The sequence below is a fragment of the Suricata suricatta genome, chromosome 4 (assembly GCF_006229205.1).
Source record: "Suricata suricatta isolate VVHF042 chromosome 4, meerkat_22Aug2017_6uvM2_HiC, whole genome shotgun sequence".
NCBI classification, from domain to species: Eukaryota; Metazoa; Chordata; class Mammalia; order Carnivora; family Herpestidae; genus Suricata; species Suricata suricatta.
Window position 1 is genome coordinate 85,631,984 of NC_043703.1, and position 23,133 is coordinate 85,655,116.

General features: G+C 39.2%; 1 protein-coding gene and 1 long non-coding RNA gene across 7 annotated transcripts in view; one reads left to right on the top strand and one right to left on the bottom strand.

Moving 5' to 3' along the window:
* The window catches only part of LOC115289720, a 16,021-nt gene extending 8,278 nt beyond the window's left edge, over nt 1-7,743 (top strand). For both annotated transcript variants that reach the window (XR_003907776.1, XR_003907775.1), the window contains exons 2-4: nt 1,333-1,594; nt 3,469-3,631; nt 7,547-7,743. This is a non-coding gene — a long non-coding RNA (uncharacterized LOC115289720). The remainder of the gene's footprint in view (nt 1-1,332; nt 1,595-3,468; nt 3,632-7,546) is intronic.
* A 3,166-nt stretch (nt 7,744-10,909) lies between these two features.
* MAP4K4 (mitogen-activated protein kinase kinase kinase kinase 4) overlaps nt 10,910-23,133 on the bottom strand; it is a 194,852-nt gene continuing 182,628 nt past the window's right edge. For 4 of the 5 annotated variants that reach the window (XM_029937130.1, XM_029937128.1, XM_029937126.1 and 1 more), the window contains exons 28-33: nt 19,355-19,489; nt 16,931-17,031; nt 15,104-15,277; nt 14,413-14,572; nt 13,467-13,606; nt 10,910-11,234 (exon numbers count right to left, since the gene is read on the bottom strand). In XM_029937130.1, the coding sequence (XP_029792990.1) occupies nt 11,151-11,234; nt 13,467-13,606; nt 14,413-14,572; nt 15,104-15,277; nt 16,931-17,031; nt 19,355-19,489 (794 nt within the window). In that variant the 3' untranslated portion in view covers nt 10,910-11,150. The remainder of the gene's footprint in view (nt 11,235-13,466; nt 13,607-14,412; nt 14,573-15,103; nt 15,278-16,930; nt 17,032-19,354; nt 19,490-23,133) is intronic. The other variant, XM_029937127.1, reaches the window with a different exon arrangement.

Below are 23,133 nucleotides of genomic sequence, written 5' to 3' on the forward strand. Positions count from 1 at the left end.
CTATATAATGATTGCCACTTCAGATAGCTGTGAAATTAGGTGATTAACTAGTTGTTACTTAACCTTCTAATTTCTGTATAAGTCTAATTACATGAAATAGAAGTTGGGGTTCTGATTTTTTTACTTTGCTTATCCATTTGGAGTGTCATTGTAACTACTGTATTGTAAATGATGGAAAATAATTGCATATGTTAAAAAAAGTGTTATATTCTAAAAAAAAAAATAAAATAAAGTAACAAAAGAAAAAAAAAGAAATGCAAATTATCTGGTCCCACCACAGACCTCTTGGATCAGAGCCTCTGGGGATAAGGCTGAACAATCCAGTTTTAACCACTCTCCCCCACCCCCACCCCCTCAGTGATCTGATACATGCATGCTCAAGGTTTGGAAACCAGAATCTAGGTGACTAACGCATCCATACCTGGGTATGCAGCCTCGCTGTTCCTGTCTGTCTCACAACAGCCTGAGCCTCACTCTCTGCAGTGTGCTTCAGGGTCTCCATGCACATTTGGGAGGCTGCCATCTTTTTAATTCCCCATGATCAACTTCCTTTGGGAACCTGAGCTACAATTAGATCCACTTTCTTCACTTAAAAAAGGTTACCTATTTATTTTGAGAGAGAACACAAGCAGGGGAGGGGCAGAGAGAGAGGGAGAGAGAATCGCAAGCAGGCTGCACCCTGTCAGTGTGAAGCTCAATGAAGGACTCGATCTCAAGACCTGAGCTGATATCAAGAGTCGGGAACCACCCACACACCCCTTCCTTCACTTTTTACACTAGTCTCTGTATGTAACACACTAGTTTGTACAAAGCACAGTGCTTCATACATATTTACTGAATGGATAACTATCTTATTAGAGCATATAACTATAAAACACTTACTTTGAAGCTTTATGTAGGTAAGAAACATGCTCTCAGCTGAACTTCATTATCTCATGTTGGGAGAATATTGTCTAGGGGGTTGGGGGAATACTGTCCTACATGACAAGCCCTTACTTCTGGCAGATTCCAGGAGGAACGCTCTCTTATATTACATCCAATTCACAACAACCATGACTTCAACATAAATAATGTGGTAGAAACACCTGCATCTAAGGTCTCTAGAAGGACATAAAAGCATTAAGAGTATAAATTAAAACAAGGGGTTGTAGTTCAGCACGAGACTGATGTAGACTCTTAGGCGACACCTACTGATTCTGAATTTTGGGGACAGAACAGAGTGACTCCATAATGGAACACTCAGAATCTTGTCAGTCACCAGGTTTCACATAAATACGCTAGGAGTTCGCCAAGTTACTGAGCTACCGTTGTTTCTCAATTTCTCCCACATAGGTCCCATTCTTCTATGGACCACACAACGGCAGGAACCAGTGTCTGGACATAGAGGTGGAACGGGTTTTCCCCACAACTACGAGAAATCTCTGACAGTTTCACTTCTCAGCAGATGAGGCCCTAGTTGTGCCTGTCACATGAGTCAGAGGTTCCTGACTGGACATGTTCCCCAGCACAGCGCATTCTGTATAGAACACTCCCTTTCCTCAGGATAAACAGCCATTCACCTCCACAGATCCTACTGTGTGCAACTTCTGGTGAGGTATGTGAAAAATCTGTGGTCTCCCTCTTCCTATGAGCTTGAGGAAATGAAGAAAACACCAAAGCAGAGAGACTTCCAAGGTCAAAGCATGCTGAGCCGGTCTCGCAGGGAAGAATGAGGTCTTCTTATGCATCCCAAACTACCCAACTGGCCCCTTGATATTTGTAAATTATGTAGTCTGCCTTGAACTGTCTCACATTTGTTTTAATAAACCAGGGAACAGAAGCTTTATAAATGAAAGAAAAATTTTCTAAAATCCAAGGCCTTTTATTAAGTTTATCTGAGAGACAGAAAACGAGAGAGTGAGCATGAGGAGAGGGACAGAGACAATCCCAAGCAGGCTCTGCACTGTCAGTGCAAAGCCTGATGTGGGGCTTGAGCCCATGAACTGTGAGATCATGACCTGAACCAAATCCAAGAGTCAGACGCTTAACCAGCTGAGCCACCCTGGTGCCCCTAAAATCCAGGCTTCTTGATGAAAATACAAATGAATGAAATTGACCAGAACCCCTCATCCCAGGTAGCTAATTCTAGTGGAATTTTGTCTTAAAAAAGTAAAGTGTTTTTGAAAACAATATTTTAAAAATCAAAATTTTAAAAATTTAAAAACCATAAAATTGAATTAAAAAATAAAAATTAAGGGATTTTTAAAAACCTGTATTTTTTAAATCAAAGAAAGGTGCACTGATATATTAAAAAACCCAGAGTTTGGAGATAGATCAGTTCCTAATTCCTCCTCCATTCATACCTTTTAGAATGACCCCCAGTATCTTCTCCAGTAAAACATAGCAACATTACCTCAAAAGACTCTTAACCATGGTAAGATATATAAAGGCTAAAGGCTACAGCACTGCACCATTTAAAATGGTAGAAGCTAGCCACATGTAGCTTAAAATTGAGAGCTTAAAATGTGGCTTGTCAGAACTGTGATGTGTTGTGTGAAATACACACCAGATTTTCAAGTCTTAGTATGAAGAAAGAATGCAGGTGCACCTGGGTGGCTCAGTCAGTTGAGCATCCAACTGACTCCTGATTTTGGCTCAGGTCATGATCTAGTGATTGTGGGATCAAGCCCATCAGGCTCCACGCTGAGCCTGGAGCCTGCTTGAGATTCTCTCTCTCCCTCTCGCTGACACTGGTGCACATGCGTGTGCACACATTCTCTCAAAGAAGTGTTTTTTAAAAAAGAATGTAAACCATCCCTTTACTTAGAGCACTGATTACATGTTGCATTGCATTTTGGATTATACAGAGTTAAATAAAATATATCAAAAGTTTATAAATATGCACAATCAAGCATGCATCTTATACTAGAGACCAACAAAACAAAAACAGTCTGCGTTGCCAGGTTAACTTATTTTTGTGCACGTCCTTAAGTTCCTGCTGTTACCCATCAATCACTAACAAGTGTCCCCAAACTGTAGACTTCATGCACTTTTTAGGTTGTTTCCTTGAAAGACTGTTTATTGTATTTTATATTTTTATTTTTTAGAGAGAGAGAGCACAAATGGGGGAAAGAGGCAGAGAGTCTTAAGAAGGCTCCACACACCAGCACGAAGCCCTATGAGGGTTTCCGTCCCACAACACTGGGATCAGGACCTGAGCCAAAATCGAGTCAGAGGCACAACTGACTGAGCCACCCAGGAGCCCCAAAGCTAACTGTTTAAAAACATTAATCACATTCTTGGTGGCATCAGAATACTCTCCATATTAGAGAACTAAAAACAAAAAAGAAACTCAATACAGACACAGCTATGATCTGTAACCCCCATAAACCCCAATAATAGCAGAGTATCAGTTTTCACTGTTTCATCTTTGAAGGATGTTACAAACTTGAATTTAAAATTGGTATCTCTTTTCTCCGCTTTATATAGGGGCAATCCACTGTTTTGTTAAGGTTGAAAATCCAACACAGACCTGACCCTGGGAACATACAATCATTTCTGACAGTCTAAAGGTTGACTAAATAAATGCAGAAAGCCCTCCAGGACCACACAGCCTGGTCTCAGGTCCAACAGAACCTGCCCATTTCCTGAGGTGAGAAAGTCTGCAGGATTCATAAGTGGGGGGTGTAGATAGAGTTCATTGGGGAGCTCTATGGGGCAGTGAACAGAGAGTGTGCCCTGGACAAAGCTCCCTCTATGGCATCACCCATCCCATTTCTGCTGCACCAAGAGGAACTCTTAGGATTCTTGCCTAAATATCCATTTGCTCAAAAAATCCATTCATGTTTATAATGAGTGCCAAAACCATTTTGTATATGGGTTCAAGAATGTTCTTAAATGGCTCATGGAGCCTTTTTCATATGCACCATTACTAAAGGCTCTTAAATGCCATTCTCATATGTTTCTGGTCTCAAAACACCTCAAGTGACCTCCTCTACAACTCAATGAAAATAGTCTCAAGGGCATGGACTGGCCAGCCACCCACAGTGCCCATTTCATTCTCCTGGACAATTATGATTGTGTCTTTCATACTGGAGACAAATTTTCTCTATGGTCTCAACCCCACCTTTCTTGGCTCTACCACTTGGTACCTTGCAGAGCAACCTATCCTGCAACTGTTATCCCCCCAAATAAAATTAAGTCAGGAAGTGGGTACCCCAAGTCTTTTCTCCTATAGGTTACGAGGATATATGCAAACGCTCTTAGAACATGCCTGGTGCATAGAAAATACACATAATGTATTTGCTATCATCTTGCTATATGAACCAAATATGCTGTATTAAACAAAAACTAGAATGGATTGGTTCAACAATCTTTAGACATTTCTAGAATTACTTGTCCAAATTACTTTTTTGTTACCTTTTCTTTAAACCAGTGTTTATGGGAACTTTATGGAGCCCTTCCCACCCAGGCCCCCCTCACCTGTGCCAAGGCTGCAACCTGTCAAGATACCATGGCAAGTGCATCTAATCAAATGCTACCTAACCACCTTGGGGGCATCATCTACTCTCACTTCAGTTTTATTCATACAGTCCAAACTCAGACCAACTCTTGGCAGCCATGCTGCCTTCTTTTTTTTAAGCTAAAAAGTGTAAATCTTGTTCATATGCACCATTACTAAACGCTCCACTTTAACGTCTGGAGTACACTAGGCACAATTTTCAAAGTTGGCCCTTTGAACAACTCCCCTCCATTTCCCAAAAGGAGCACCATACCTCAAGACTGCTCAGCACCCAGTGGTTGCTCAACTACCAAGTTCCCAGAAGTTACTAGTATCCAGGCTTACTCAACGATGTACACTGCAAGGAAAGTCAAGCAACAGTTAGACAGCTTTCCAGGAGACAACACTGAGGAAGTGTCCTCGATGCCAGGAAGATTCAAATGAGCTGCCAACAGGACAAGACCTTTTTAAGATGTGACCATTTTACTTATTTTCCCAGGACAAAACAGGGATCTGGCTCAGCAAGACCAGCTTTTGTGTCCCTTCCTGAGCACACAAAAGTTAGAGGGACAAGTTGAGTACCCTGATCCAGGCCATGGACATAAGCAGAACACCTACCAGTCCCAACCACCCTGGGGGTTGGAGACCTGTAAGCAGGTAGGAGTCCTTTCCAAACAGTCCTCCATTCCAAAACTTGACTGTCCTGTACCTGTCGTGTGATGAGCCTGATGTTTGGCATCAAGATTTCGTGGAGGAGAGGATTACGGCATTTCTAAGAGCTCAAACTGAAAACACGTCTCAGCAGGAATCCATTTCTGAGGCCACTTGTCAGCTGTGTATCCTGCAGGGAGGATGGTTAACTGTGCAGTTTTCATTTCAGGCTATCAGTGAGGTGGTCGGTTATAAAGCTGAAGGGAAGGCACCAGTGACAAAGGTGAAGAACCAAGGATGCCAGTAAAAAGAAACAAAGTACTGATATATGCTACAACATGGATGAATCTTAAAATATTCTGCTAAATCAAAGAAACTAGTCACAAAGGACACAAGTTGTAGGATTTTACTTATACAGAATGTCCAGAAGATGCAAATCCATATTTAGAAAAAGATTAGTGGTTGTCTAGAGCTTGAGGGGGAGGAGATGGTGGGGTGACAAGAAGATAATAACAAAGACAATAAGAAATGCTTAAAAATTGATAGTAGTGATGTGTGCACAAGTTTGAATAGGCGAAAGCCCACTCAACTTTATGGGTACGTGAACGGTCTCTCAAAGTGGTTAAAACCTAAGGAATTATTTAACATCATTTATTTGTGAAAAAGTTATTTAATATTGGTTTCTAATGTTTGTAGTTAAGTCTGACGTCCAAATTTAAGGAACAGACAAAATTGCCTTGCTCAAAGCTCCACATCCTTCCAGTGGGCATTTTGAGCTGGACCATCAAATTTAAATTTCCTATAATTGAGCAAACTGGGAGATAGACTTAGGAATCAAGGGTCCTACACTGTTATTACAGCCAGCCAGCTTGCAGCAACAGGGACAGGTAACTACTTTAGCATGTTAGGGTACTGGGTTGAGCCCAGTGAGGCAGAACTCCACCCCCTTTCTAGGACTTGTCTACACCAGCGCACTTCCTCAAAAGTCCCATGAGGCATAGAAGTGCTGGTTTCCCCTTGGACTCACACCAGGTTTAAATTTCATGCCACTTAAGCAAATAATCAGGAATTTCTCAGTGCCTGTTCAGCACCAGCAACACGTTTGTCAGTTTCTGAGGAACAGGTAAGTTAGGATTTAATAAATGGTTAACCCTGAGAACCAACTTCAGTTCATATGCAGACTCTATATTCAGACAGAAACAAGGAATAAACAAAGCAATGCCATGTTTGGCTATCAGGGAATAGGAGAGTTGACTGTAAGCACAGTGAAGTTAAAGTGAGGCAGAGATGTGACAGCTTCGTGAAGATTTTGAAACCTGGATATAATATGATTAACCTTCAAGTGAAAGGGGAAGTGGACCAGGAATGAGAGAACCTGTATCTGAGTATGTTATTAATCCCAGAAGAAAATGCAGTAACGACTTTCCCCAACCTTTAATCCCTTAATGATTTTTTTCCCCAGTTTTACTTTCTAACAACTACAGTTGGCCCTTGAACACGTTTGAACTGTGTGGGTCCATGTATTTCCTCATCATAACTTTAATAATATTCTTTTCTCTAGCCTACTTTAAGAATGCAGTATATAACACATATGTGAAACATGCATTGAATGTTTATGTTATCAGTAAGCCTTCCAGCCAATCAACAGTGGGCTACTGGTAGTTACGTTCTTGGGGGGTCGAAAGTTATACTGAGTTTAGATGGCACCAGGGATTGGTGACCCTAGTCCCAAGGGTGAACTTACTCTGAAAGTGAAGCACGGGGATCTGTTGTTGGAAGTAACAGATGGCAGAGAAGGCAGCCATTTTATTGTACCCTTGGATGTGATGCCGAAACACAGAGTTGGTATCAGTTATAGGGGCTGTTTTCATCCTGGTTGCTTGTTTGCGATCCACACCAGTGGAGGACAAAGTAGGAACAGGAAGAATGAATGACAACTGGCCCTCCATGAGATTTTTATTTCTAATCATCCACTAGCTGCAACAGATGTCAAGTAGGAAAAGAAAAAAAAATTCTCACTTGGTGGCCTAGGTATTTATGATTTTATTTTTGCCTCCGAGAAATAATGTTTCTAATATGAAGCACAAGGGAGCTGGTTTATTAACACCAGTTATGATCACACAGTGTGGCCAGCCCTCTGCAGCCCTGGAGCCTTGGCCAAGGTGCCGGTCACAGCAATGTGGTCCCAGATCTGCCCAATGCAGAGCATGCCTGCCCGATTTCTGGGGGGAACTAGTGAGGCACCCCCCAAGGGCTTAGCCACAGAGACCTTTCAATTACAACGCCCAAGTTAGTATTTATGGTGCCAAATGGAGAAAGGGCCACCTCAGCTGCCCTATTAGATACAAATGTCATGCTATTTTACTTTCTGATTCAATTCAGACTTGCAAAAATAAAACTGTATTTCTTCCTAAGGATCAGCTTTACCCATTGTTGCCTTCAAGATCAAGAGTTCACCTTGAACGAACATCCCTGTTATTGGAGATGGCAGGATACAGAGTCACCCTCTCCAGCCAGTAGCACCATTGGGGAAGGAGGTGTGTATAAAATATGGATCCTCATGGAAGGAAACATTCTGAAGGATCAGAATATATTTGACTCATGCCACATAACATAGGTGTCATTTTTCTTTATTTAAGGAGAAAGGTGAGGGGACAACAGTAATTTTCATAATACACAGAAGACATGTTAGCACGTGGGGTGGGGGTGGGGGCATGTACTTGCCACCAGTCTGCTTTGTAGCTGTAGTATTAGTAAATTTAATGCAGTCTGTCATTTGTATTCCTGTTTAGCAAATTTATAATTGGCAAAGTTATGAATCACTGTAAGTGGACTAAAACTAAGAAACCTAAATAACCCCAAAAAATTACTTAAAAATAAACCATAAATATGATGCATATTAGTGAAACAAAACCATTTTTGTAAACATTTTCTCCAACATAACATGTGCATGAGAAAGAAGTAAAAACACTGCACTCAATACAGAGTTGCTCTGATTTAAATACAGAAAGGCATTACTTATTAAAGCTTTTCCTATACCTAGACACATCTGTATTTTGTTTTGAAGAGCAGTGCTAAGTAGTTCAATGTTCCACATTTAATGGTATAATACTGTCTTCTTTATAATTTTGCCATCTTGGCACTTTTGTGAAGTCATTACCCTGTTAAAGGAAAAAATAAGATCATCCTTTCTCTAGAAGAAAGAAATTTCACCTGCTCATCATCTTTAATGGAGAAACCTAACTGGGTACCTGAACCAAGCTGTAGCAACACGATCAAGTGACAAGGTGCTGGGGCCAAGAAGGCAAGGATGCCCCAGCCAAGCAAAGCACACACCAGGAGCCCCTCCCAGAAGGACAAATGGCAGTCCGACCTCAGTGAGTTAAGCACAGGATTTGATTATGTTCAAGAAAAACACCAAGAGTGCCAGTAACTGCCAGGACAGGCACAATTCTGGTTTGGGCACAGACCCCACTACCTCCAAAAGAAAATCCAGTTTTTGTCAAGCTTTAAATACTCAGTAATTCCAATGAAAAATCATGTGCATTACCTGTGTGCACCCCTCCCCTTACAGACACAGAGCTTCAAGTCTGTAGATAAGTACTTTTTTTTGTCTTCTTTATTGGTACCAGAAATTCAGTGTTTTTTCAGATACCCGTTCTACTTTACCTCTCTCAGTGTCATGGGAGGGGATACAATTGACCAAGCCATCCAGTTCTTTCTTCTCTCGGCATGCACACGTGTTCACTGTGGCACATTTGATCTTACCCCCCCAAAACCAAAATATGTATGAAATCATCCGCGGTAATTTGATTTTGACTGAAATCCTATGGTGATGGCATCTGGCCCATCTCAGAAGTCCCTTCCAAAGGTGGGATTAACTCTTCAATCTTCTCTATGTTAGCTATGAAATAGTAGAAAAGAACTAGTCCTTTCTGATTTGGACATCAGCATCACTCCAAAGTCATATAGATGGAAAAGCCATTTCCAATGCCTTGTCCTTTACAAAAGAGACTAAGGCTTGCTTTCTTAGCTTATCTGTTGTTGTGGCTATGTATACCAGCTGCTGTTTCTGCATCTGTGAGTATACAGATTCTTCGCTAGGTTTTTATAATTCAAAGGAGCCTTTGGCAAAGATGCTGGACCAGGAGGAAGAGAATGATAGGGCTCAAACTGGATGCCAAACAGGATGAGAACGCTGGGCAAAGCCTTGGCAAATAGGTGCAAGTGACTGTTCTATTTTCTTATAAAAGAAAGTTCACCACAAAGGAGGATTAAACCTATGAAATACCACGTTGTGTTTGTGAACAAGATTTGAAGTAGCCATCACGCAGTGTCCCCACTCAGAACTCAACAAGAGGCAAGTCAGACGGCACAGCCGCACACTGAACGTCGCTCCTCTACCAAGAGACTGACAGGCCCAGAGGAGCGCAGTGACCATGAAGCCATGAAACAAATTGTTACCCAAGACATTTATTACAAATGTCATGAACATACTCATAAAGTAAAATTGGTTTAAAAAACAGAGAGAGAACAAGAGAGCAAGTGAGAGGAGGAGAAAAGCCAGGGCTTTGATATTACACCTAAAACACAGGAAAATGCCATCTTATGAATAAGCAGTATTAACTACATTCTTAAAATAGTTTTAGTGCATTGCATTTTTAGAAAAGGGAAACTCTACCCCCCACCCCTGCCAAGAAAAGGTTCCTGCGACACTGAACAGTTTGTGTGACTATTCTAATATGACCGCCCGTCTGCTACCAGACCCCGAACTGAGAACGGTGAGACCCCTTGTGTCAGAGGCCACAGTTGCCCATCAACCACTAATGGTGCATCTGGTGAAAACGAAGCATTCTGCTCTCTGAACTTAGAAAAACAGACTGCATCCATCAGCATGATGAAGCCATGTGGCTATTTCCCATCTTCGGGGACAATTTCTCTTGTGCCTACTGAGACCTGTGACAAAATAACAGTCAAACTTCAATCTGATAGTTTTGGTATTAAGATTAAATTAAACATTAATGTTTTCCTCCAAAAACATATAAACTAAACCACCTCTTAATGCATTACAAACAATGAGGTAGGCAAAAAAATAAACATGTGGCTAAAACAATTTCTTTTCCTCTGCAAGTGCAGACTGTGGTAAAACTTGTCGCGCTACTAGGTTTAAACAAAAATTAAACCTTTAGCTGAGGCAGTGCTAATACTGTCACACAACAAAGTTCTGGCCATTATACAAATGCACACATTTTCTTTTTCTTTTTTCTTTTTTTTTTTTTTTTAAGAACCATCTGCACATGATTTAGGCAAAACCTGGTACACAGAAAAATGACAGAGTTTCTGGCCAAGCCAAAAAAAAAAAAAAAAAAAAAGTCCAAATAAAATGGGACTCCCTTAACCCATCCCACCCTGCCTCCCAAGCCCCACCCACAAAAAAGTTATCCTAGTAACTGTGTCTTTCACATTTTATAAATATTAACTTCTTAAACCTGCACCTTCTTCTTTGACCACATATTGTCACATTACAAAAAAGAAATGTCAATTAAATACACTGTTAATGTTACTATATTAAATCTGCTCTCTGCTTTAGCAAATTGCTCACGAGACCACCATTTTACACCTCTGTGTGTCCACTTCCAACCAATGGCATGTTCATAGTCTCCACTTTCAGAAACCCATAAGATAGAGTCACTCAGAGACAAGGAATTCTGGAGCTGGAGGAAAGGCATTTGCTTTCTGGTCTGATGCTCGATCCCAAACACTTATAGCACCTGATGGTAGAATGTGAACAGCACCAGCTGCATTGCAGCCTTGATTTATTTTTGAGTAGGGGAAAGAAGAGAAGGGGGTAAGAGGTGCAGGAAGGAAAGGAAACCAAAAAACCACCCCACACGTGGTGTCTGCACACACAGCTGTCCTGGGCCACATGGTGCAGTTCTGAGCTCCAGTTGCAAGGAATTCCAAGTTCTCAGGATCTCACTGAAGACTCTGGGTGCCAGCAATCCTCATCACAATGCTTCTACCAGCTCAGAAGAGAAGTCCTGCCTAATGTCATGAAATAAACCTGACTGCTGCCACCAGACCGAACGGAGGCGAAGAAGACCTGCAAAACCAAGAGAAAGAGGGAGGGAGAGATTTACTGTGAAAACACAGCACAGCACAGCCCAGTCTCTCGGAGCAATGCTTCCTATGGTTCCCAGGCAGGTGACCTAGAGCCACCAACACCTCAACACCTCCAAATGCAGGAAGCCTAAAAACCCAAAGGCCCCTTTCAAAAGAAGGTCTGAGAAGGTCTCAATTGATCATATATAAGGAGATCATCTCTGTAGCTGATTTTTATCACAACTAAGAAGGCTATCACTGCCATACTGTGAGAACTCAAAAGAAAAACACTGATATTTCTGAAATTGAGTTATTTTCTTTTTACCTCCACTGCTAATATCATCTAAAAGATCAATGTGTCTGGAATCAGGTTGCTGAGGCATCCTCTCCATTGCTCATGGAGTCCTGAGCAATGCTGAGGATGCCTCAGCAATCTGATTTTTCACTTTTAAAAAATAAGCTAAGGGGCGCCTGGGTGGCTCAGTTGGTTAAGCCTCCAACTTCAGCTCAGGTCAGATCTCATGTTCGTGGGTTCGAGCCCCGCATCAGGCTCTGTGCTGACAGCTAGCTCGGAGCCTGGAGCCTGCTTCCGGTTCTGTGTCTCCTTCTCTCTCTGCCCTTCACCCTCTCATGCTCTGTCTCTCTCTGTATCAAAAATAAAATAAAACATTAAAAAAAATTTAAAAAAAAATAAAAAATAAGCTAAAATGTATCTTATTCCATATTACTCTATAGTCAAAATACTATAATTTACTTTTGGGCAAATTTTATTTTTTTTTAAGTTTATTTATTTTTTAAAGATAGAGACAGAGTGTGAGCAGGGAAGGGGCAGAGAGAGAGAGAGAGAGAGAGAGAGAGAGAGAGAGAGAGAGAGAGGAGATACAGAACTCAAAGCAGGCTCCAGGCTCTAAGCTGTCAGCACAGCTTGAACTTGGGCTGGAACTCACAGACTGTGAGAGCATGACCTGAGCTGAAGTCGGAGGCTCAACCGATTGAGTCACCCAGGCACCGCTATTAGTAAACTTTAAGGGATATAACATAATAAACAATAAAAATATCTAAGTGCCCAACATTCAAAGAATATTATAGTATGGCTACATTAAATATACTCAGGAAAATATAAGCCAAAAAGCTGGCAAAATCCTGGATTGGGCTGGAGGTTGTATGGATTTCCAAGGTAAATGACTATTAGAAAACAATGTCAACTCTGTTAGTAGATGAGCTACAGGACCGCAGGAAAGGGGGCTGGTGGCGGTGCCGCGGATTCACTGAGCATGTAGTGAGGCAGGAGGCCCAGCTGTCATGGAGAGATCTACAGCTCTTATCTGAGAAGGTCAATTTTCAAATTTAATCTGAGAAGTCAATTAGTGGGCCAGTGGCTAGGATATGTAATATATTTTAATATAAAACAAGAGGTGGAAATGTTCTTAAGAGGGAAGTTTCCAAGGTTGCAACAGGCTGCCTTAGGCAGTAAGATGTTTTCATCCAAGTGGAAGGAAAAGAAAGAAAGCCGGGCTTGGTAAAGGCCAGGCCCACCTGAGAGGTCCTTCTCAAAGCAGGTAGGATTGGGTCAACACCCTTGGCCATCCAGCTGGTCCACTCTAAGGCTGGTTTAGGTAAGGGATTCCAGGGAGTAAGTAGGCCCTGGAGGTAACCAGGATGTGGCCAGTTTTGAAAAACAAAGGTTTTAAATGGGTCTTTAAAGACTTGGGGTCTCAGCTGAAGGAAGTGCTCATGCTTCTGCATAAAATGATTTATACTGTTAGGTATTTCTGACATGCAAACTATTAAGTTATTTTACTAGTCAGAAGCAGACAAGTAGTATCTTTCTGATGCACATCAGGGGAGAGCAAACTTTTACCCTACACCAAATTTGCAAGGAGGTTTCTTCCAATCACCAAAGAATCCCACCACATCAGCAGTTTTAACCTTTTCTATCCCTATACCAAACACAGTTCACACAGGTCACTTAAGGGGGTTAAAAACCACCACCACAAACAACATATGGTGATTTCAGCAGAAAAAAGTATTGCTAATCTCCTCATAAGCAAACACAAAATAAAATAGACACCGACTCCCATCAACAGGTCTAAAAAGTCACTACTAAAATGTTGCTTGAAATTTATTTCAAAATCTATCAAAACCCTAAGAAAAGGCTTCACCAAACCCCATGGAAAATAATCCATTAGCAAAGCTAACAGCAGCTAAAAAGACGTTGTAAGGAAACCATTACCTTGTCATTGCGTTCACATAAGAATTTTAGTCTCTGAGCCCTTTTGTGCATAAACACACCATCCAAGTGACCAGTTTCCACAGATCGGATTTCTATGGCCTTTTCTCCCCAGCCCATCGTCTGATTGGATCGAATATATGCTTTTTGAGAGGGGGGAAAAACATAAAATTGGTAAAGATAAGGAAGCAGCCATAAAAAGATGCTGCTCATATAATACACACATTATCTGAATGTCTAGCATATGAGGATTTTTGTTTTTATGAGGATTTTTGTTTTTAAGGAACTTTGCTTTTGTAACCTTTTAAAGTTTATCCTGCAAAGTGATAATATGTATTCCCGAGATGGTTCATGCTTATCTTGAGCAATGACCCACTGGATATAGAGTTTAGTGCTCCTATTTTTATTAAACCAGTCATAAAGAAGGCAGGAAGAAGTGAAGAGAAGAAACAGTGACTACATTGAAACCAGAACAGCTCGGGGATATAAACTAAAAAATTTCAGATTATCAGCCCTTATTCCTGCACCTTTATTCTGGAACACACACTAGAAGGTCAAGAGGCTGTGTTTCTAGTTGTGGATCTGCCACTCAAAAGAATAAATCCCTTACCCTTTTTCCGTCTCATTTTACTTTCCACAAATCAGTCAACAATCACATCCTTCCTATATCCTGAATGTCCTAACAATTAAATGAAGGACTGTGAATGACAGATTTTTATAAAGTGTTAAGCAATTACTTGGATTTTTGTTCTAAAATAGACTATGACCAGTGCCATGGCCTATAATCTCCATAGTGCCAACCATTCTGGGTTTTTTGGTTTTTGTTTTTGTTTGCGAGCCATTCTGCAAAATGGTCAAAAGGTCTAAGCAACAGGTATGATAAATACGTGCAGTTTTAGAGAAGGCTCCACTTTTACAAATGTTACCTTTTCCTCTGAGTGATACCTACCGACAGATGTTGGCATCTCTCCCCACTGCAGAACCACATCCTTGGTGATTCTTCCATAGGTATTCACATAAACCCCTTCATCTTCATAGCACACCAGAAGCTCCATGCCATCTGTGTTGGGGAGGATGATGATTGCATGGGGTTTGATGCTACATTGGATCTAGAGAAGAGAAATGAAGTACAGGGAAGTATGTCTGTGGTTATTTCTATCCCTGAAATAGTGCTCAAAAAGATTCTCTTGGTGAATGCACCGGTTAATATTCCAGGTGAATAAATATAGCAATTGAATAAAATTTTGGAAAACTGATATGACATATATCTCAAAGAGTACCATTTACAGGTCATGTACTATACTAGTTCATATTTTTGAGGCCCCTGGAACATATCTGGATTATGGGCTCTATTAAATTAATTAAAACCATTCTCAAACCAGGGATATTCTGACCTGCCAGCAACTGCCCCAAATCCATCCCATGTTAGTCAAAGCCAGGGCTAAGAGGTTTTCAGGAGGGCTTCACAGAGCCAGGAGAGAATGGAGTTCCACTGGTCTCGGAGCATGCAGCTATTGAAAATGGCACATCATTTAAATACTCACCCCCACACCAAAGGGAAGCAAGGAATCCCTGCTTGTGTTAGTTCACTAAGCAGAGTAAAGAAAAAAGTCAAAACAAAATGAAGCCAGTCAACCAACCATAGAGTGTGGGTTCTTTCTTACGTGTGTTGGTAGATAAATGTCATAGACTGATCCTGAATCCACATCAACAGCGTGAAATCCAGCACAGGATCCATAGATCACCTTCAACCGCTGGCCTTCCTCAACAGTGAGATCCACCAGTAATGGCTTATGTACCAATTCTCCAAATGACTACAAAGAAGTAACCAAGACAGAAGCAGTTAAGACAAAGTAGAACTTACTTCTGATAGATCAAATTGGAGAAGCCAAACCCAAGGTACTCAGTTATTCAATTACTGAGCTATTCTGGCAACAACCATAAGCAACAATCCTCTATGAAACAAGGCTCTAATTTATTATTTTTTTATGTCAATCAGGATCTGGAAAGGCATTTATTCCAGAAGACGTCTTCTGTCCCAAGAATTCCACTTTGTTGTCTTGGTGAGAAAAACACCTAAGATAGTGAAAAAATCAGGACTTTCTATAGCACAGTATTCAACTATTCAAATGCAGACAATGGAGAAAGAGGAGGCCTTGCAGGAGTTACATACTGAGAACTTTAGGATGGTAATCATAGTCACCATAGAGGCTTTTTTGACTGGAGCAATACCGTGATGAAAACCTGCAGTGTAATAACATGGATGACATGGCATATACTAGATGACCTCAGGTCTTCATTAGTATCAATACCTAGAGCTCATAAGACAGACTTAAACAATATACTTATAAAAGCAGCTAGGAGAGTACAATTACTTTTAGTCAATAATATGTGCATTTATTTTTTAAGTAAATATGGTAATCCCATTTATTCTGCTTTATTGGGGAATTAAGCAATAACAATCTAAATATGTCAATTTTCCAAATACTTGAAACTTACCCTTAATAAAATGTATCAAGAACAAGAAAAAAAGATAATAGAATCATTTTGGGTGAAAAATTTTTAATTCTGTGATTTGCACTAAAATAGCCCCAGGAGCTATGTTCAAAGTTTTGTGTCTAATGTCAGAAATGATGTTCTTAAGTTATTTATAATATCTAATGTCAGAGTATTATTTAAGAATTTCATAAATCTGTATCTAATGTAAACTCTAGAATTATAAAAAATACTAAAACTATACAGAAAAAAGCTAACGTTTTTCTGTAGTTTTTCCCCTTAAAAACAATGTATTATTAACGTTAACTTACTTTTCCTACTTACTGCATAATACATATTCCTTGTGTCATTAAGAATTTCTGTAATTTATTTTTTAGTTAGTACTCTATTGAAAAAATATACCTTCAAGCTGCCTATTGTTGGATACTAATTATCAAAAACATATCTAAATCTTTATACACATGCACGATTCTAGGAAGATGGTCAAGGTCTGCTTTTTGTTTTAATTTTTCAAATGTTTTTATTTTTGAAGAGACAGCGAGCACAAGTGGGGGAGAGCCAGAGAGTGAGGGAAACCCAAAATGTGAGGCAGGCCCCCCACCCCTTACTGGGAGCTGTCAGCACAGAGCCCAACCTAGGGCTCAAAGCCAAAGCTGGATGCTTAACTGATGGAGCCACCCAGGAGCCCCAAGGCGTGCTTTTTAGCTAGAGGTGGCATTATTTTGTCTTTTCTTCTGTTATCATAGTGACACATCAATCAGTGCCTCCCAAACATTTAGCTCTCTCCTCATACTCTGAGGGCTTGGACAGCAGAGTAATGTAATAGGCCTCTCTTACTATAAAGTAATACACTGTATTAGTACGTAGCTTTTAAATGATCAGATTTAACTGTTTAGGTTTTTAAACTGTCCTCTGGCTTTTGGTCACAATACATGTCTGATGCGACTTTTAAGTACACTTGATGCTATTACCTTAAAGGCCATAAATTTGTGATATGGCTTAGGTGCCCACGCATAGACTTCCACGGAACTCTTCAAAGCAATTACCAGAAATTTGATTCTTTCATATTTTACTGAAAACAACAAACATAAACAAGAGAAGCACAGGTCAGAATCAACATGGAACTCTAAATTCTGTTAGTTGTCTTTGCAAACGTTATAAATAATGCCTTCTATTGAGTCATCCCGATCAACAGGAGAAAAATGCTAAGTGATCAAACCTCAGTTTCCTTTCCTAATACATTTATGTATGATTCAGGATAGTCCCATCTTTCTTGACTGATGTCTGGGATTCAACTCCAATATTCTAGTTACTATTAAGAAATACTTTCACTAATGTTCCTAATCTTTTTAGACTGCAAGTATTTACTAATCAAGGACAATGCCAGGCATATCACCCTAAAGTCTTACAGGCTGAGTACTGCTTCAAAAGAATAATGATGTGGTTAATCAGCTAAGTACCACTTCAAACCACTTCCTGATCTATAGAGGTAGTGACTGCCTGAATTCTACCTAAAGTTCCATACAAAAAGAACAGTAGTAAAGGAAATCTATAAAAAGCCATATGTATCTGTATACATATACACACATATATATATATTCAGCTCAAAATACCCTCTGTTCATTGCTATCTCACTCCTGCTGCTGCCAGGCAACTCTGCTTAAAAACATGCTCTGAGGGGCTGTGACCACACATGACTCAGTGGTCTGGCACAGCTCTACCAGTTTCTTTATAAACTATTGTCACAATACTACCTTATTCTTCCTCTGTACATGAGGGATGGCTTGTTAACTTGATAACTCTCCTTGTTACTTTCCATATATTGTCACTATTCAAATAAATCACTGACGTTAATATTAAGACACAAAGATTATAAAAGGTTGTCCAAACCAGGGCTCTTTAACAGAGTTTGCTGCAATGATGAAAAGATTTTAGATCTGTACTGTTAATATGATAGCCACTAGTTATATGTGGCTATTGGGCCCTTGGAATGTACTAGTGCCACTGAGGAACCACATTTTACAGTTTATTTCATGTGAATTAATTTAAATATAAATTTAAGTAGTCCTTGTTCTTGATGGCAACCATATTGTACAGCACAGGTCTGGAAGAATACTGACTGAATGAAGGGTACTGCACACTCTTACCCCAGAAAATGCTTGTGATTCATTCTTTAAGAACGACAGGCCTGAGGATCCCTGTTTTGTTCCAATGAAAAGCCCAGCACAGTGCAACACATCTGCCTCTAGTTCCCCCTGTAGGGTAACCTATTCCTATACATTTTTATCCATTCTGAATGATTTCATTAAATTTAACCTTAGATGATTTTAGTTACACCTCAACAATTATTTCACATAAACACAGCACAGAAAATCCTAATCCCAAAATTTAATCAAGGAGATAGTACTACTTTCCAGTAACACTCAGAACCCCATGCCAAAATGGGGTGGCTTCTGCAATCATTATTAATCAGTGAGCTGAGAGTTGTGAACAGATCTTATAAATAAGAAGAGAATATCAAGGACTGTAATATCATTTGACGCAGAGGAACTGACTATAGCATATACTTTCATAAACAGAAAAAAATAAAACATATTAGCAGAAATCAATATTCAATAGGATCCTTATGTTAATCAGTGTTAGGTATAATAGAGACTATCTGCTGATCTTCTCAAATTCCTATTTCAAATTCTATTAGAATATATCATCTCTTCCATAAAAGTTTAATTTGGCTAAGCTTCATTATTTCCCCTTTACTTCCAACATTAGTACCAGTAATTTAATTTTTTTCATACATAAAAAAATTGTTTTGGTTTTGTTCTTGTGAGCTCTTATTTCATAAGAACCACAGCATGCATGCCAGCAAGAAAAAAAATAACAAGACAGTTGCTATGAAACATTGGCTGGCCTGCTAGATTCATTTAGTAGTTAAGAGCACAGTAGCTTTGCACAGTGTGCTTCATTCAAAACGACAAGCCATAGCTCTCTGGTCAAACTCTCAAACATTCTGTCAGTGACTGCCAAGGATGCAAAGTCCTCTTAACGGAACTAGGCCTGGAGCACAAAGTAGGAATCTAAATTGGCTGGCTTTCCTTTGGCAAGGTTTCCTTAGAGAGGTTATTGTGACCATACCTTACAGAGAAGAATGTGGACTGTCAAAGAGGAAGAGTAAAAAGCCTTGCTCACAAGATGAATGTGAGGATGAGATGGATGGAAGACAGAATGAGTGGTAGGAATGAATGGTGTTATGTTAAAAGGTGTACTGTGAGTCAAGATGACACTTCGGCATTAAAAGATGTCTTAGAAACATAATCACAGAAAACAGCTAGGTGTATCAGAAATAACACTCAATAAACCCTGCAGAACAAAACCCTCATGACCCTCCTGGAACTTACCAACTTTATAGTGTACACATCCTTCCAAATCCCCCACGGTTGTCCATCCCTGCTTCTTCTCAACTTCTGGATCATTGTGAAGTATTTTATTTCTTAACCAAGACAAATAGTAGACACGTAACTTATCCTTTTTGCCTAGCAAAACAAACATAAATATTTCACATGCATATTCGAAGTAGGTATCATCTATGAATAACAATAGTAACCAAATGAGCAATAAATATCATCCTTCTAAGGGAACCATTCTGTATGAGTTTTACTAGAACCTCAACTGAAGCTCTTTAGATGAATTTTTGAAACTCCTATAGAATCATCATAAAGTACAGGCCTGATTAGAAAGGAAGGTTTTAAAAGAAAAAAGAATTCACACTTATGTATATACTCAGTATCCATAAACCACAAAGTAATACAAACACCTGCACAGCAACACAACCAACAGAACTTATGATGCTTTCACATGTATTATGTGATCTGATTCTCAAACCTCTCTGGACTAGTTATTATTTCTCATTAGACAACACAGAAAGATTAAATAGATCAACCAAGGCAAGGACTCAAATCCAGCAAAAAGTAAGCCATAAATTGAAGATGTGGGCAATTTACAGAGTTGCCAAGAGGGCTCACAACCTATAAATCACTTAGAAGAGAGATATCCCGACTGAAAAACTGGGTAATCGACTATAACAGGTAAAAGAAGTTAGCTCATAGATTCATAAAAAAGTACTTGCTCTCAAAAGTCAATTAGTGAATGTGTATTAAAACCATAATGAGATACAATTTCATAAATCTGTCAGAGTGTCTAGAATTAAAAAGAACATTTGTGAAATGCAAAGCTGTAAAGCTTCTAGAAATATTGAAAGTAGGGAAGGTAAGGAGTAACTAGAAACTCAGAAACCAGTGCTATAAACTGTTAGAACCATTTTGAAAAGCTTGACATTATCTATTAAAGTAGATTATCTGTATATCCTTACGATCCAGTAACTTCTCTCTTAATATAAATGTGTGTGCATGAGCCCCCAAATACATGAACAAGAATGTTCACAGTAGCATTGTTCATAAGAGCTGAAAACAGCAAACACAAATGTTTATCAATAAAACAAATAAACTGTGGTATAGTCATACACAGAAATGAAGTGTATATACCTCTATGAGCAAAAACAACAAAATGGTATTGAACAAAAGAAACTAGATACACTGACAAACTTAAGAAGAAAAATCATATGATCCTATTCAAAGATGCAGAAAAAAACATTTGACAAAACCCAACATCCATTTAATGATCAAAAATTCACAGCAACTAGGAATACAAGGGAATTGCCTCAATTTGACGAGTAACATCTACAAAAAATTTACAGCTAATACTATACTTAATGGTGAGAAACTAGATACTTTCCTCTTCAGAGCAGGACCAAGGGAAGGGTGTCCACATTTAACACTCCTATTAAACATTATACTACATGTCCTAGTTAATGCGAAAAGACAAAGGAAATAAAAGGTACACAAACTGGGAAGGGACTATTTACTTAGAAAATGACAAAGAACTGGTAAAAAAAAAAAATTCCCTGCAATTAATAATTATATAAGGTTGCAAGCTACAGGATTCAGATACCAAAGTGAATTGTCTTCCTATACACTTGAACAAGCAATTGGAAATTTGAAATTAAAAAGATAGCACCATCTGCAGAAGTACTAAAAACCAAAAGAAAGATATACTTAGTTAGTAACAAAACAGCCCTACACAACATCTGTATGAGGAAAACTATAAAACTCTAAAGAAGGAAATTAAAGGAGATGGAAACAGATGGAGATATATTCAATGGTCATGGGTAAAACTCAATTTTAGTAAGATGTTAGTTCTACTGAACTCCATCTATATATACAATAAATGTAATCCCAATCAAAATCCTATCAAGTTATTTGTACATATTAATAAACTGACTCTAAAGTCTATATGAAAAGGCAAAAGAGCCAAAACAGCCAACAAAATATTAAGAACAACTTTGGGAAGCTGAAACTGACTTCAAGAATTACTATAAAAGCTCCAGTAATCAAGACAATATGGTATTAGCAAAAGGAAAGACAGATCAATGAACAAAACAGAGATCCTAGAACTAGACTGACACAAATATAATGAACTATGGGATGCCTAGGTGGCTCAGTCAGTTGAATGTCCAACTCTTGATTTCAGCTCAGGTCATGATCCCAGGATTGTAGGACAGAGCCCTGCATTGGGGTCCACACTAAGCATGGTGCCTGCTTGAGATTCTCATTCATTCTCTCCCTCTCTCCCTCTCTCTCTCTCTCTCTCTCTCTCCCCCCCCCCGTTCTGCCCTCTTCCCTACTTGTTCTCTCTAAAATAAAAAACAAACAAATATAATGAACTAATTTTTGACAAAGTATCAAAGGCCATTCAATGGAAAAAGAAAGGTCTTTTCAACAATCACTGCTAGAAGGACTGGACATTCACATACAAAAAATAATGAATTTATAGACTTTGAACCTTTCAACAAAGATCAACTCAAAATGGATCATAGACCTAAATGTGAAATGCAAAGCTGTAAAGCTTCTAGAAGATAACATAGGAGAAAATCTAGGTATAATCTCCTTGGATTTGGCAATGCCTTTTTAGATACAACACCAAAAGCATGGTCCATGAAGAAATAAAGTTGGTAAATTAGACCTTATTAAAATTAAAAACTTGTGCAGAAGACAGTGTTAAGAGAAAGGACAGACAAGCCACAAACTGCAAAAAAAAAAAAAAAAAAAAAAAAAAAAGCAAAACACCTATTTGATAAAGCATTTGTATTCAAAGTATACAAAGAACTCTTAAAGCTCAAGAGAAGAAAACAAACAACACGATTATAAAACACACAAAAGACCTTAACAGATATCTCATTAAAGATGACATATATAGATGGCAAATAACCCTGTGGAAAGACATTCAACCTCATTTCATCAGGAATTAAAAACTAAAACAATAATCAGACTATACCATACTAATCCAAAATACAGCACCAAATGCTGATGAGGCTATGGAGCAACAGACTCATCCGGGCCAGGTAGGAACACGCAAGGATACAATCCCTTCCAAAGGCAGCCTGGCAATTTCTTACAAAGCTGAATGTAGTCCTTTTTTTATATAATTTTTTATAATTTATTAATTTATTTGAGAGAGCTAGCAAGAGTGGGGGAGGGACAGAGAGAATCCCAAGCAAGTTCCTGCGCTGCCAGCGTTGAGCCTGATGCAGGGCTTGAACTCATGAAACAGCGAAATCACGATCTGATCTGAGCGGAAACCAAGACACGTAACCAGGCGCCACTGAGGCGTCCCTGAAGTTGAATGTAGTCTTACCTTATGTTTTGGCAATCATGCTCCTAGGTATTTAACCAAACACATGAGTTGAAAACATGTCTACACAAAAAACTGTCCACAAATATTTGTAGCAGCTTCATTCATAATTGCTACAAATTGGAAGCAACCCAGAAGTCTTTCAATAAGTGAGTGGATACACACAAAGTGGTACACCCACACAACAGATTATTCAACAATAATAAGAAATGCACTTTTCTTTGAAAAAAAGAAAAGACATGAGGAACCTTAAACACATACTGCTACAGAGAAGATGCCAGTCTGAAAAGGCTACATACTATAAGATTTCAACTGTCATGTTCTGGGAAAGGTCATATAAAGAATTAAAAAAAAGAAAAAGAAAAAAGAAAAACCAGTTGTTGCCAGGGACTTTTGGAGAGAGATGAATAGATGGAGCACAGGGGATTTT